The following is a 15,248-nucleotide window of genomic DNA, read 5'->3' on the forward strand; positions in this document are numbered from 1 at the left end:
TGTTGAATTAAGTTTAAAAGCACACATTAACTTGGTCTGTCCCCATAGATAAACTTTCTGATGTTTGCAAGACTGCAGAAATCTCATTAATTTTGTTTCAAACATGTGAAGCAGACATTCCCCACAATACGTTTGCAATTTCTTTGATATTGTAAATAACTAAAGATAATTCTCAAAAAGAAGGCAGGGAAAAGAGAAACAAAACTATTTTTGTTTGGAGTTAGCATCAAAGAATCATAGAAAAACAGGGCTGGAAAAGACCTCAGCAGGTCATCAGATCCAACACCCTGCTCAAGGCAGGATCATCTCGGTCTCAACTCCCTCATCCAAGCGTTTAATCTAACTTGCAGTCTCTCTAGGTAGCCTGGTCCTGTGTTTAACTAGTTAGAAAACTATTTTCAATATCCAACCTACATTTCCCGTGCTGCAATTTAAGACCATTACTTCTTGGCCTGCACTTTGCAGCCACAAAGTATAGTTTATCACCTTCCTCTTTAAAAACACCCTTCAGATATTGAAAACCACTATCAAATCCCACCTCTGTCTTCCCTTCTGCACATTCTGTGATCCCAACGCTTTCAACCTTTCCGTACAGAAACATAACTAGGGTAGGTGACGGGGCCAATTGTCCTAGGCGTTGACTAGGAGGAGGTGGGGAAAAAAAGCAGTGGCACAGTCACAACTGGAAGCTAATCTGTGCAACTGCAGCCCTTGGAAAAAGAGGCATGACAACATGGTCAGGTGCCTTTGAAGTCATGTTTTCTATGCCTCTAATGATTTTTGTTGCTCTCCATCAGACTTACCCCCCCACCCCTGCAATTTGTTTACATCTTTCTTGAAATGCAGTGCACAAAACAGGACACACAATACTCCAGTCCTGAATGGAAGAATTATCAAAGGGAGGGGCTTTTGAATATTGTGATAAAATTTACCAGAAATTTGATAGTAATTTTTTACCTCTTCCATTCCTTGAGTGGTACAGACCCTCCTGGAGGCTGGGAATAAGTTGCAATTGCTGCAAAAGGCCATGCTAGAAGCAAAATTATTGCAATGCATATGATCCGCAGTGGTAGCAGAATAATTCCCAAAAAGATAGTCTGTAAAAAAAAGAAAGAAAAAAAAAAAAAAGCATAATGAAAATGTATCAAAATTCCTTTGAAAATTGATCTGTCAATTACATAGTGTGTACTTTAAATTACTAATGTCAGTACTATGTGATTTAAAAAAAAAAAGAAATCAGAAGTGCATTATGGGTTTCTAACAAGACATGGTGCTTACATAAATGGAAGGGAATACCTCCTACCCCTTGTTGTGGAGCATTTCATAATCAGTGTTTGGACAAGTGCTGTAATAAAATTTCAGATTCCTGGATCCTCAGAGGAATGAAATGCCACAAGACACTCACTTTTAGGGGAGAAATCATACGCAGCCTAAGACTAATAAAAGGTTGCTACCAGCCAATGCCCCCATGATTTTCTGCTAATTCTATTTTCTAGTGAGCACATATCCACACCATAAAGCTTGCTGTGAACAGGTTTATTCTGCAGTTTCAGTCTAATCAGAAACATCAAGAACCAAATAGGCCATGATCCCAATTAAGATGGTTCTGCCAACTTGGAGATGAGGCACTGTGCAAGAGGACTTGTCACTAGTGATGTCTAGACTGTACCTGCTCTATAAACAACAAGGACCAAATTTTATTCCATCTATTAGGCTCGTAAAGGACTTAGGTGCCTAAGTGCAATTATATTCCACCCTGCTCTAATATCTGAAAAACAATGGATCCTGATTTTTTTGCTCAGTCTTAATGGCAAGATGACCGGGTATTACAGAAGTACATGCATTAATGATTTTCAGGGATGTGAACAGGGTGGAAGAAAATCAGACTTAGGTGTCTAAATGGATTTAGGAACCTAATAGATGGAACACAATCTGTTCCTAAAGGTCTTCAGTCCCCAGGGTTACTCTGGAATCTTTCACAAGCAAAGTCTTGAAAATATTAAAACATAGATTAATTTGGCTTAAGAATGGTGACCATACAATCAATATGTTCTCATCTTTGAAAATCTCACACCAGTATTTTTGCATTCTTCAGAATAACAATTTTATGTTTCTTAAAGTTTGAAAAAATTGTCATCAACATGCTAAAATTCAGTGTACAAGCAACTAAACTAAACTGAAGTGGAAGAGCTATTGAAAAAAGAGAGGACAATGTTTCATTATACCCAGGAGACCAGTTAATAAGGAGACTCAATATTTATATACCACAATACTCACAAAATTAACTTCTCATTGTCAATTTTTTCTTGGACTCTGCCCTTAACTCTCTCAAAATTGGTAAGTAAATACATTATAAATATCCTAGGAAAACATAGATGGCCTATTCTACCCATTTAAAAATGGTCATAAAACCATTCATCCAGTAGCATAATAAAGCATGTGTGGGGGGGCCGGGGAGTGGAAATCGACTATCTCTCACTCATTCCTATAGTATATTCATAGATTCATATTGCAAGGTTAGATGTGGTCACACATTAACAGAAAAAAATAAATATTAAGTGCTGGGGCAAATTATGTGAACTCTAATGCAAATAATTTTTCACAATAGTAAAAACTACGACAGTATAACAATATCCTTTTACACAGAATCATAGAAGATTAGGTTTGGAAGGGACCTCAGGAGGTCATCTAATCCAATCCCCTGCTCAATGCAGGACCATCGCCAACTAGATAATCCCAGCCAGGGCTTTGTCTAGTTGAGTCTTTAAAACCTCCAAGAATGGAGACTCCACAGCCGCTCTGGGTACCCTGTTCCAGTGTTTTATTACCCTACTAGTCAGAAAGTTTTTCCTAATAACTAACCAAACTTCCCTTGCTGCAGCCATTGCTCCTTGTTCTGTCACACGCCACCAGAGAACAGTTTAGCTCCATCCTCTTCAGAACCCCCCTTCAGGTAGTAGGTTGCTATTAAATTCCCTCTCAGTCATCTCCTGCCTAGACTAAATAAGCCCAACTCCCCGAGCCTCTCTCCATAAATCATGTGCCCCAGCCCCCTAACCTTTTTCATTGCCTTCTGCTGGACTCTCTCCAATTTGTCCACATCCTTTCTTTCTGTAGTGGGAGGCCCAAAACTGAGCACAATACTCCAGATGTGGCCTCACCAGTACCAAATAGAGGGGACACAGTGGTCCAGATGTGGCCTCACCACTGCTGGTAGAGGGGACTAATCACTTCCCTCGATCTGCTACCAACGCTCCTACTAATGCAGCCCAGCATGCCATTACCCTTCTTGGCAATAAGGGCACACTGTTGGCTCATATTCATCTTATTGTCCATTGTAACCCCCAGGTCCTTTTCTGCAGAGTTGCTGCTCCCAACCTCTCCCCACCAACCTGTACCAGGCACACAGGATTGTTCCATCCTAAGTGCAGGACTTTGCACTGGTCTTTGTTGAATCCCATGAGATTTCTTTTGGTCCAATTTTCCCATCTGTTGAGGTCTCTCCGAATCCTAACCCTATCCTCCAGCATATCTACTACTCCCACCGAGCTTGATATCATTTACAAACCTGCCAAGGGTGCACTGCATCCCATCTTCCAGGTTGTTGATGAAGATATTGAACAAAACCAGTCCTAGAACCAACCCCTGGCACATCCCACTTAATAGTGACTCCTAATTAGACATTGAGCCATTGATTACTACCCTTTCAGCCTGACAATCTAGTCACTTTTTTATCCACCTTACAGTCCATTTATCCAATTCCTAGCTTGCTTACAAGAATGTTGTGGGAGACCATATCAAAAGCCTTGCTAAAGTCAAGGTATATCATATCCACTACTCTCTCCACATCCACAGAGCCAGTCATCTCATAACAGAAGGAAATCAAGTTGGTCAAGCATGACTTTCCATTGGTGAATCCATGTTGACTGTTCCTAATAGGGTGGCCATAATATAGGACAGTCCAGCTGTCCTCTATTGATACGAAACTCTTGAAGAGAAAAATAGAGGACATAAAGGTGTCAGGTTTCATATCAATAGAGGACAGAGTAGCAGAAAACCGGAATGTCCTCTATGATGGCCACCCTAGGTCCAAGTCGCCTTCTCCTCCAGGTGCTTAATAATTAGAGGTGCACCGATAAAGATTTTCTTGGCTGACATTGATTATCCACCAGGCATACCAACCAATACCAATCTGATAACTGGCTTACAGGAATGCAGCTGAGCAGTGTGGAAAGCAGTGCCTTGCAGGTAAGTCTCTGGAGGAGAAGGACAGCTTGAAGCCTCCACAGTGAGACAGGGGTAGGGGCAGGGGCTGGGCGGTGAATGGGACTCCAGGGCCAGAGCAAGGAGTGGAACGGAGCAGCAGGCAGCTTGTCCAGGGGATCAGCATCCTAACACTTAAAAATGGCAGCAGGGACACTTTAAATCAAGCTCATCAAATGGCGGCAGTGGCAGCAGCAAGCTGTGCCTCCAGCTGCTAGATGCACAGGAGGCGCTGTGCAGCCAGCACACAGCTCCCAGAGCAAAGGCAGCAAGGCAAAGAGAGCCCACAGTGAGCAGCCTGTCTCTGCCCCACTCCGGTTAAAAGCATCCTGGCGCTTAAAAATGGTGGCAGTGGAGTTTGAACTAAAGCTCTTTTGATGATCTTTAGTTCAAGCACCCCTGCTGCCATTTTTAAGTGCCGAGATGCTGATCCCCTGGAAAGCTGACCATGGGCTCCATCCCATTCCCCCAGGATCCCATTCATCACTCTGCCCCAGCCCCACTCCCTCCCTCACCTTGGGGGGCCTTGATTTCCCCCCCCCATGCCCTTTCCCTCCCCCATGCCCCTTTTCTTCCACAGACTTACCTCCAAGATGCTGTCTTCCTGGCTGCATTCCTAGCTGGTGCATGCATGTGCCTGCATGCATGCACATGGTGTCTGGGAGCCCTGGCTGGAAGGCATATTTATCAGTCCATTAATTGGCTACACTGGCCAAGAGTCCGATAGCTAATAATGTTAATTTTCCTTTTATCAGTGGCCTCGATATATTGGTGCAACTTTATTGGCAATGGATGCTTTTTGTGCTGCTGTTAACAAGACATGCTGTATTTATATAGTGAACCTATTTAAAATCTTGAAGAAGTATTCTAAAGGCTGCTGGTATTAATTGACCTAACTAATGACAATGCAAGATGGGCTTAATGCATTGGTTTGAGTTTTGAAATAATGCTCAACTGAGTATTAACTAGAATTCATTTTGAGGAACACCTCCCTTACTTCCATTTTAAAAAGCTGTATCTAACTGGTATTACATCCATATCCACAAATCAAATTTCCAGAATTAGGAAGTTACACTGCAGCAAGTGCCTTACAGGGGCCAAACAAGTTTTTTATATATTTAATGCTAGAATGGATGCGGCACTGTCTCCATCCTGTAAGCTTTTTTATTTTTAATTTTTTTAATCTGTAGCAAAGAAAAGTGTTCCTCTGTTGAAGACAGACCACCTAACCTGTTCCTTACAAATGGCTACTTGCTGTTCAGTAAAAGCAAGGCTCCAAACAAGAGAAAACTTCTGGAAAGTAGTTTCCAAATTGCACAGCTTGATTAGCAATATAATAGAATTTGATGTATCTTTTCTCTTTCATTAAAATGAACTAATAATTACTGGGCACTATGGATATAAAAAGGATTTAAGAATCATTCATCCATTACTCCACATACTATATTGGCTGTAATTTTCCTTGTGTCTCTGTCACCCGTGTCACCATTTCTTCAGTATTGTCCTAGACCCTCTACTGCACTGTCTATCGAAAAGTATATTTACCCTTTTTTGCAGTTCATAGACTGTAGTCAGGAATTGTGGTTGCGTTGTGCTAGTTGCTGAACCACAGACACCTAGCAAAATGAGATACCTTGCAAAAGCTCTTGTGCCACAGATATGAGTGTGTGCTCCAGAGCACAAGAGGAAGCACAATAAAAATGCACAGAATTTGTGAGCCTCACAGTAGTGAGAAGTCTGAAGAAGAGCTATGAAGGATGACAACAAATCGCCTTTGTAGATGCTCAGGAGGAGCCCTCTCCACATGTACGGATATGGCGAATCAAGTATTAAAGTTCCTGCCTGAAAAACTTTGCATTAGGGGGCCAAAAATGTGCATGGTTTCCTCAAAGAACACATTCCTTATTTCTTGGCTGTTATTTCAATATAATGAAGCTACAGCTAGGAAGGAACACCATGGTCCACAGCTTTATTAAAAGGTTTTATATTTAAAAGTCAGAAACATGTGGTCTAAGGAAACCTTCTTTTTTCTACAGGCTGACATTCAACATGTGAACAATTAGCCTGTAAATAAGTATTATTAGCTGAAGACAAGTGAAAAGACTCACAAGATATTCTACAAACCATATAATACAATACCCATACATAGCAGTATATATGGGGCCTAGGAAACTTTAAATCTCTCTCTTTCCTCTTTCCCTTTACACTTAATTGTGCCTAACCTCCGTTGTGCCCTCAAGTCTTCTGTCCTTCCATATCCTATTGTGCAGCTGATATAGCACAAACTGATTCAACTTATTTATACAGTGACCCAGAAAGCACATACCTGGCATCAGTATAACCTGCACATCTGCCTAAAAATACATTTATCAAAAAGTCTCTGAAGTCTCTTTTTTTGCTACTTCATTCTTTTATCTTTACAACAGACAAATGCACAAGACTTTCAGTTTTACCTTCAGTAATTCAAGCCAAAGTGCAAGTAAAGCTCGATTACTATTAAGACCCAGAACTAGGCATTTATATAGTGCTCCGGGAGTGGGGGAGAGGCACTTTAATTAGAGCACCTGGAGCATCTCATGCATCAGTGTTTCTGTGCTGAAAAATGGTGGCAGGGGCACTTTAACTACAGCTCATCTAACGAGCATCTGTGCATCTAATGAGCTTTAGTTAAAGCACCCCTGCCACCATATTTCAGTGCAGGGACACCAATACATGAACCACTGGAGTCTGCTTGAACATGGTAAGGCTTTTGATATGGTAAGCAAGGTTTTTGATATGGTAATTACCACACTCCAGCAGACTCAGTTAATCAAGTCTGTTCCGATGCAGTCCCGCTGCTCATGTATAGGCGCCCAGTAGCATCAAGTGAGATGCTTCATTTCAGGGGCAGATAATAGACAAAGTTCATAAAAGGAAAATATCCCTACTGTAGTTCTTCATCCAATACTGAGAACCTGGTAGGATCTCTGGTTTAAATAAATCTGTCCATATGGACCAATTAGTTTCATAATGACTACAGTCAAATGAGGGGCTGAGTGATCAAACTCCAAATGTTACGTTTTCAAAGTTGAACATTGAGCTGGCAAGTCAAGGTATGCCACCAACTGCTTAACCTGGGCAAGGATTCCATATTCTTCCTCTAAAAGAGAAGGAAGAGTAACTGCCCTTCCTCCAGTTATGCAATACTGTTGACAATACAATTCCCCATATCACTGTACAGCAAACACATTTAGGTTGTATGTAATTGCTGCTTTCTTCTTTATAACCTTTCCATTAACCACCTGATGATTCCAGATAGGACCACACCATCTTCCATTTGGATTACCACACCACTTCTCTTCTTCTCTGGGCCCCTCCAATAGAAATGCTGCCTTCATTCCTTCCAATCCATTATACCTCCTCTAAACCCCCTTAGAAAAGCTATTTCTTGTCCATCACTCCGATTACCATACCTCCCCCTGAATCTTTTTAAGTTTCCTGGACTTACTACCAAAATTCTTCATGATTCTTCCACACCTTAACACACCTCCTTACCTTGTGTCACATTTCCCCCACACTTTCTTCACTCCATCAGTTTTGCTGACTTTACATGTCCATAGCTCTGTGTCTCCAACAGGTGCGTCTGCTCCTTTCCTTACTGGGCACATCTATACGAATACTTTAGTGCGCAGTCACCTATTTTACTGTGCATTAAAACATCACGTAAAAAACGGTGTTAATATGCAGTAAATAGGCTACTGTGCATTAAGTGTCACTGAAAAAGCGTGCACTTTCACTTCTGTGCAGTAGGGCAGCCTAATGCATTTATTTGGTATCTCACATTAGACGTAATAAATTTAATGTGCATTAGGAAAAGCACATTAATGAACATATAGACGTGCCCACTAACCCTTATAAAGACACATAACCCACTGGTCACTGTTTGTTGCATTCCCATTTGTGCCCAATTTACAGCAGGTGAGTCTGTTAGTCTGTAGCTCAATAGACAGCAGCTTTTAGTTCTGGATTTATTGAATTAATTCTCTACTACGTCAACCAAGATAGAGACTTACACATGGAACACTCATTCTGAATTAATCTAGGATGCTACCATGTCCTCAAGATGCACTTATCATGTTAGAATTGCTAGAAACAAAAAGATATAGCTACAGATATCAATCAACTTGTGTGCAGTCAGGATGGACTGCTTTAAATACAAGTAACTTACATCAATTTGTTTTTATTGTGGTTTAAACCAAAAGTTGGAAACCTTTATTCAAAAGATTAATTAGTTGCATTTGTACTTTTCAGTTATTTTTGTAAAGAAAAGGTGATTCTCCTTGGTGAATAACCAGTAGAACAAATTTATCATAAGATTGCATGCAGTTGCATATCAGTATTTTCAACCTGAAGAATATGCTATTATGCACTATAGCAAAATATTCATTTAAGCACACATTTGTTTATTTCAAATTTTTACCATTCTCAACATTTTTTTATTTTAGAAGTGTCATTTACCATATTTTCCTTTTTTTAAACCCAAAGTAAATTAATCATTTGTTTAAATGTCAAGCTTTATCTTAGTGAAGATTGAAATAAACTTTGAGAAAAATAGCTTTAAAACTTGTTTTTATTTATTAGATAAACCTTATAACCTAAAGGTGATGAGTGCATAATTTTTCCCTTATCAAAATGTATTCATTTCATTGATTTCATAGACATTAGGGCTGGAAGGGACCTCAGAAGATCATCGAGTCCAGCCCCCTGCCCCAGAGGCAGGAAGTCAGCTGGGGTCATAGGATCCCAGCAAGATAAGCATCCAGTTTGCTCTTGAAGGTGTTCAATGTAGGCACTTGAACCACCTCCGGCGGCAGGCTGTTCCAGACCTTGGGGGCTCGGACAGTAAAGAAATTCTTCCTTATGTCCAACCTGAAACGGTCTTGTAGTAGTTTATGACCATTCGACCTAGTCGTCATCCCTTGGGGCGCTCTGGTGAACAAACGTTCCCCAGATACTGGTGGTCACCCCTGATAGACTTATAGGTGGCCATCAGATCACCCCTGAGCCTGTGCTATTCCAGGCTAAAGAGCCCCAGGGCTCTCAGCATGTCATCGTAGGGTCTGCTTCCCTGACCTCTGATCATGCACATGGCTCTTCTCTGGACTCTCTCAAGCTTCTCCACATCCTTTTTGAATTGTGGAGCCCAAAACTGGACGCAGTACTCCAGCTGCGGCCTCACTAAGGCCGAGTACAAGGGGAGAATGACGTCCCGGGATTTGCTTGAGAAGCATCTATGGATGCAAGCCAGCGTTTTGGTCGCTTTACTAGCCGCAGCATCGCACTGCAGGCTCATGTTCATCTTGTGGTCAATGATGACCCCCAAGTCTCTTTCTTGCATAGTGCTAGCCAACATAGCACTGCTGAGCCTATAACGATGCTGCGGGTTTTTCTTCCCAAGGTGGAGAACTTTGCATTTATCAGTGTTGAACACCATCAGATTCTCGTCCGCCCACTTGCTGAGCCTGTCCAGGTCAGCCTGGATCACCCGCCTGTCTTCTGGTGTGGATGCTTTGCCCCAAAGTTTGGTGTCATCGGCGAACTTGGCCAGTCCGCTTCTGACTCCAGTGTCCACATCATTAATGAAGATGTCGAACAGTATGGGTCCAAGGACAGAGCCTTGGGGGACCTCACTGGTCACAGGACACCATGATGAGTGACTTCCATCAATTACTACCCTCTGGGTCCGACCCCGGAGCCAATTTTCCAGCCAGTAGATCGTGGAGGACCCAAGGCGACAATTGGCCAGTTTCTCCAAGAGGTGATCATGGGAAACAAGATCAAAGGCTTTTTTGAAGTCAAGATATATGACATCAATCTCTTCTCCCTTGTCCAGGTGATAGGTCACCTGGTCGTAGAAGGAAATGAGATTGGTCAAGCAAGACCTACCCGCAACAAACCCGTGCTGGCTATCCCTTAAGATGTTGGCGTCGGCCAGTCCATTAAGGATGGCCTCTTTAATAAACTTTTCTAAGATCTTCCCCGGGATAGAAGTCAGGCTAACGGGCCTATAGTTGGCCGAATCCACTTTCCTTCCTTTCTTGAAGATAGGCACCACATTGGCCTTCTTCCAGTCTTCGGGCACTACACCAGAGCGCCAAGAGTTTTCAAAGATCCGTGCTAGAGGCTGGGCTATGATGGTCGCCAGCTCCTTGAGTACCCTGGGGTGAAGATTGTCAGGGCCAGCTGACTTGAAGGTATCCAGCTTCTCAAGATGTTCCTTCACAAAGTCAGCATCAATGAAGGGCAGGGGATCACCCTCACCCGGACTTCCCTGTCCCGTAGCGGGCATGGGCGTCCCATGGGACTGATGAAAGACCGACGCAAAGTACCTATTTAATAGGTTGGCTTTTTCCTGGGTGTCAGTTTTAAGTTGCCCCATCTGGTTCAGCAGGGGTCCAACGTTGCCCTTGCTTTTCCTCCGGTTCCCCACATATATGAAAAAGGACTTTTTATTGTCCTTGATGCTCAAAGCCAGTTGGAGTTCAGTTGCAGCCTTGGCTTTCCTGGTATGCTCCCTGTAGGACCGGACCAGTGCAGAATAATCCTCCTTGGAGGGGACTCCCATCCTCCATCCTTTGTAGGCCTTTCTTTTTAGCCTCAGGAGGTCTGCTAGGTCCCTGGAGAGCCAGGGGGGGCTGCTGTGCCCTCTTGCTGCCTTTCCTCCGAGATGGAATAGACTTAGTTTGTGCTTTGAGGATTGCTCCCTTGAGGGACAACCACTCTTCTTGAACTCCCCTCTCCCCGTGGTCATGGTCCCTTAGGGCCTCACTGACAAGCCTCCTGAGCTTGTCGAAGTCGGCTTTCCTGAAGTCAAGGACTTCCGTGTTGCTGACTGACTTGCCAGCTTTTCGGCGGATGGTGAAGGTGATCAGCTCGTGGTCGCTGTCACCCAGCTTCCCATCGATCACTAGGTCACCGACTAGGTCATCCCCAGTAGCCAGTACCAGGTTGAGCAGCGCTTTGCCTCTCGTTGGCCCATAGACTTCTTGAGTCAGGTAGAGGTCATCCACGCATGAGAGGAAGCTTTGTAACCGCTCAGATTTTGCTGAGCGATCCTCCCACGAGATGTCCGGGTAATTGAAGTCACCCATGACAACCATGGTCCTGGAGCATGCGGCCTCAGCCAGTTCCCGGGCAAACTCCTGGTCAAGCTCAGGACTTTGGGTGGGAGGTCTGTAGTAGACTCCCACCATTGCGTCCCCTGTGCCGTGTTCCCCACGGATTTTAACCCAGAGGGTCTCCAGCCATCCACCCTGGTCACCAATATCGGCTTGCAGGGACGCGTAGCTTTCCTTAACATAGAGAGCTACACCCCTGCCCCTTTTCTCTACACGATCCCTCCTGTACAGGGTATAGCCATCTATATCTATGGTCCAGTCATAGGTGGAGTCCCACCAGGTCTCTGTTATCCCTATGACATCATAATTATTTGCATTGAGCAGGAGGATGACTTCCTTCTGCTTATTCCCCAAGCTCCTGGCATTTGTGTACAGGCAAGCAAGTGCCCCCTGGGGGGCTCCTTCCTTGCCCACAGATTTTACCAGGGCAGGGGCAGGGGTGGGCTCCCTTAAGTGCCTTGAACTGCTGGCTTTGCAAGGATTGCTCAGCGGGCCAGCAGTGGCGGTAGTCCCCCCGCCACTGTATAAATCAGTTATTTTACTACTAACTGATTTATGGTGGGATTATTCAATAGTTAGCACATTTTCCTGGTCACCATGTCTTATAAATATTTTTAAACTAATAGATCTTGTCATTTCACAACTTGTATTCATAGCTCAGAAGAGGAAAACAGGTTTTTCAGCTTTCTCCACACTCAATTGGAATCTCAACTTTGAGTAAACAGAACTAGATGTGCTAAATAACCCCCACCTGCAGACAGAGTTGGTGTTGTCAAAAGCTGATTTAGAAGTTCAGCAAACCCAGGTGCTTAGGCAATGATTTCCACCAGTTCAGTGATTCAACTTTCTGTAAGATTTTGGCAGCAGTTTTGTAATGCTTGAATATTAGTTAATTAGTATTATTTTAATATTTTTGACTGTTCCTTTACTTTATCATCCTTACTCATTATCTCCATGTTATATTTGATTATAAGATATCAGGGGCAGACTGTCTTGGTAAGACCTCAGCCTAATGCAGTCTAGCTAGGACCAGAATAGGAATTACTATCCTTTTGAGGTGCTGAACTACCTTAGTACAACACATAGGGTGGCCATCATAGAGGACAGTCCAGTTGTCCTCTACTGATACGAAACCAGACGTCTTCATGTCCTCTATTTTTCTCTTGAAGTTCTTGAAGAGAAAAATAGAGAACATAAAGGAGTCCAGTTTCATATCAACAGAGGACAGAGTAGCAGAAAACTGGAATGTCCTCTATGATGGCCACCCTAACAACACATCTCTAATGTTTGTATAATGCACAAACATGTTAACTGGAGACATGTGATATTTTAATATAAAATCCTAACAAATAACTATGATTTCCTTAATCACTAACATCACGTGTGTGAGAGAGAGAACTAAAATAGTTGATGGTTAGGGTAGAAACAATTGCCTATCCAAGTTTTTTCTCTTTGTGGCATTTGACCAGGCCAATCTAGTCCAGGTATGACTGGATATATTGAAGGATGCAAGGCAAATATTTATTCATTTTCTTTAAACAGTTATTTATTATTAATTTTTATTAAAAAGAATCTACTTTATTTCACCAGCGTTACAGGAACTGTAAGAGAAATGTCACATGTTTGCAGGTCACAGCTCCAAAAATGAAAGCAGACTGGTCTATTTCAACTTTCTGGTTCCCCTGTATTAGCATTCTGGTACAACCTTTGAGCTTAAATGCTACAAGAAAATGCTGAAATTCATCGTAAGTTTTGTAAACCAGGAAGATAAAATAAAACCACCCCTAAGTTTAGAGGCATAGGGAAGTATCAGATCTGACTAAAACGGAACTAGGGAAATCCGAAGCTAAAATGACAACATTTTAGTCTCCCTCATGATCAAAAGAGAGAAGACTGAAATAATGGCAGAAGACCGAAACAATCTGTCTGAGAAGTAGACCGACTCAAATTCCACTGACTCTGGCTTTGATCTCTTTCCTGGCAGGGACAGCATATAAACAGAATCATACGTTCACACAAAACCCGGCAGACTGCAGGTGAGCATCAAGCTCACCATATGCTGCCTTTTGCAGGACCATGGCCTTAAAGTCTGCCATTGTACAATCCCTCAAAAACTCTTTCAGCTGAGAGCACTGATGATTGTAGTCGACCATAATTTAAAACAATAGGGTTTTCTCCTGTATCAGGATCTGCTATCATAGAAAGCTTGCTTGTTAAGAAGATGCCCAGGGTATGTTGCAGACCACCTGTGCAGATTCTGTTTGTATTTAAATGCATTTGAGATAAATCAGTAAGGCACAAAAAAGTAAATAAGATCCCAAGTTATCATGCAAGTCTCTCTCAGTTCCTCCATGCTGTTTGTTTGTTACTTAGTATTTAATAGCAGTTGGTATAGAACCTCTTCAAATTCAATTGCACCCCAATCCCAAATATTAAAGTATCAGCAGAAAACAGGAGCTGATTAATTCGTTAATTCATGCCGTGTTGATTATCATTACTGAGAAAAGGTCAAGGCAAATTTGGCTCAGTCTAGAATTTATAAATAAGATTTCTTTTTGAACTCTAAGCTTAGCAAAAGTTTGCCTTCTTTTAAAAAGGCCTTGATATGATTGAAAGGAAGGTCTGCTATCTACCCTACCCACCTGCAGTGCTTCCAGGCTTCTTATGCAGGATTTTTGTTATTTCAGTTCAATAAGTAAATGAAATGCATTGGTGACAAAGTGAAGCTGGCATCTCTATTGTCCAAACTAACAGAGAAGCAAGAAGCAAAAACCCCCAAATATTTAAGGCTCATAAAGATAAATAAGAATTAATTTAAAAGGTAGTGTTTAACTCGAGTTCTTGTGAAATCAAAGTATCATTTTTCTTGATGTCCCAGCATCTCAAGGTGCTGAAAATCCTCAAACGGTGGGGTAAATAAATATGCTTCCTGCTTTATAAAGCTCGCCTTAGCCCTGACACTGCAAGCTGAAGTCAAGGGAGCAGCTTGTGCCCGTGCAGTCAGACACCTGTAGCCGCCACGGCAGGAAGGATCATTACACGGACAGGCTTGAAACTCTCCGCAGAAGCAAGACAATGACCCGCTTCTGCCCGTCTCAGCTCTGACATCAGAAGTGCCCTGTTCACGTTGGCCGGGAGGAGCTGCACTGACGCCGGGCAGGAGGAAGGATGCGGCGTTGGCAGCAGAAACGCACCCAGGAAAGATGGGCAGCTTCCTCTGGCTGTGAACAGGGCTCTTCCTGGCAGAGCCTTGGTGCCGCAACGGGATCTAATGACAAGCTGGGGCCCACACTAAGGGCCAGGTCTGACCTCACCGGGGGCCAAGATACTGCTGGGATCCCCGCCCCAGCCCTGGAGACCCGCACGCGGCGGCTGCCGGCCTTACCCGCGCTTTGTCGGCCGCACTCAGGCGCTGCCGGTGCACGAAGGGGTTGAGGACGCTGGGCGGGTACAGGGACTGCTGCCTGGGCAGGGTGAAGACCCGCTGCGCCATGCCTGCGCCCGCCTCCGCTGCTGCAGCCGCCGCCGCCGCCGCCGTGCACAGAGTCATGTCCCCCCGCCCGCCAGTGCGCATGAGCCGGCCGCGGGCCGCCCCCTCCGCTGAGCCTGCCCTCGGGGCCGGCGGCGCTGCCCGCCCCAGCGCTGGCCCCCAGGTGCTGGGCTAGGGGGAGCAGCCTTCCCGGGGCCGGCATTCCGCTTGTGCCACGGGCCGCGGCCGAGGCTGGACGGGGAGCCCCGCTGGGACGCGCAGTTGCACCTCCCTGCCCCTACCTGCTCGCTGCCTTCTCCAAGGAAGTTGGCACGGAGCTGGGCTGCCTCCCTTCTTGG

At 43.9% G+C, this 15,248-nt stretch overlaps 1 protein-coding gene across 1 annotated transcript in view; it reads right to left on the bottom strand.

Moving 5' to 3' along the window:
* The window catches only part of LPCAT2 (lysophosphatidylcholine acyltransferase 2), a 56,276-nt gene extending 41,291 nt beyond the window's left edge, over positions 1 to 14,985 (bottom strand). The window contains exons 1-2 of the mRNA XM_006273016.4: positions 14,806 to 14,985; positions 958 to 1,097 (exon numbers count right to left, since the gene is read on the bottom strand). Of these exons, the coding sequence (XP_006273078.2) occupies positions 958 to 1,097; positions 14,806 to 14,970 (305 nt within the window). The 5' untranslated portion in view covers positions 14,971 to 14,985. The remainder of the gene's footprint in view (positions 1 to 957; positions 1,098 to 14,805) is intronic.
* Positions 14,986 to 15,248: the final 263 nt, after the last annotated feature.

This window comes from Alligator mississippiensis, chromosome 10, assembly GCF_030867095.1.
Source record: "Alligator mississippiensis isolate rAllMis1 chromosome 10, rAllMis1, whole genome shotgun sequence".
Lineage (NCBI taxonomy): Eukaryota > Metazoa > Chordata > Crocodylia > Alligatoridae > Alligator > Alligator mississippiensis.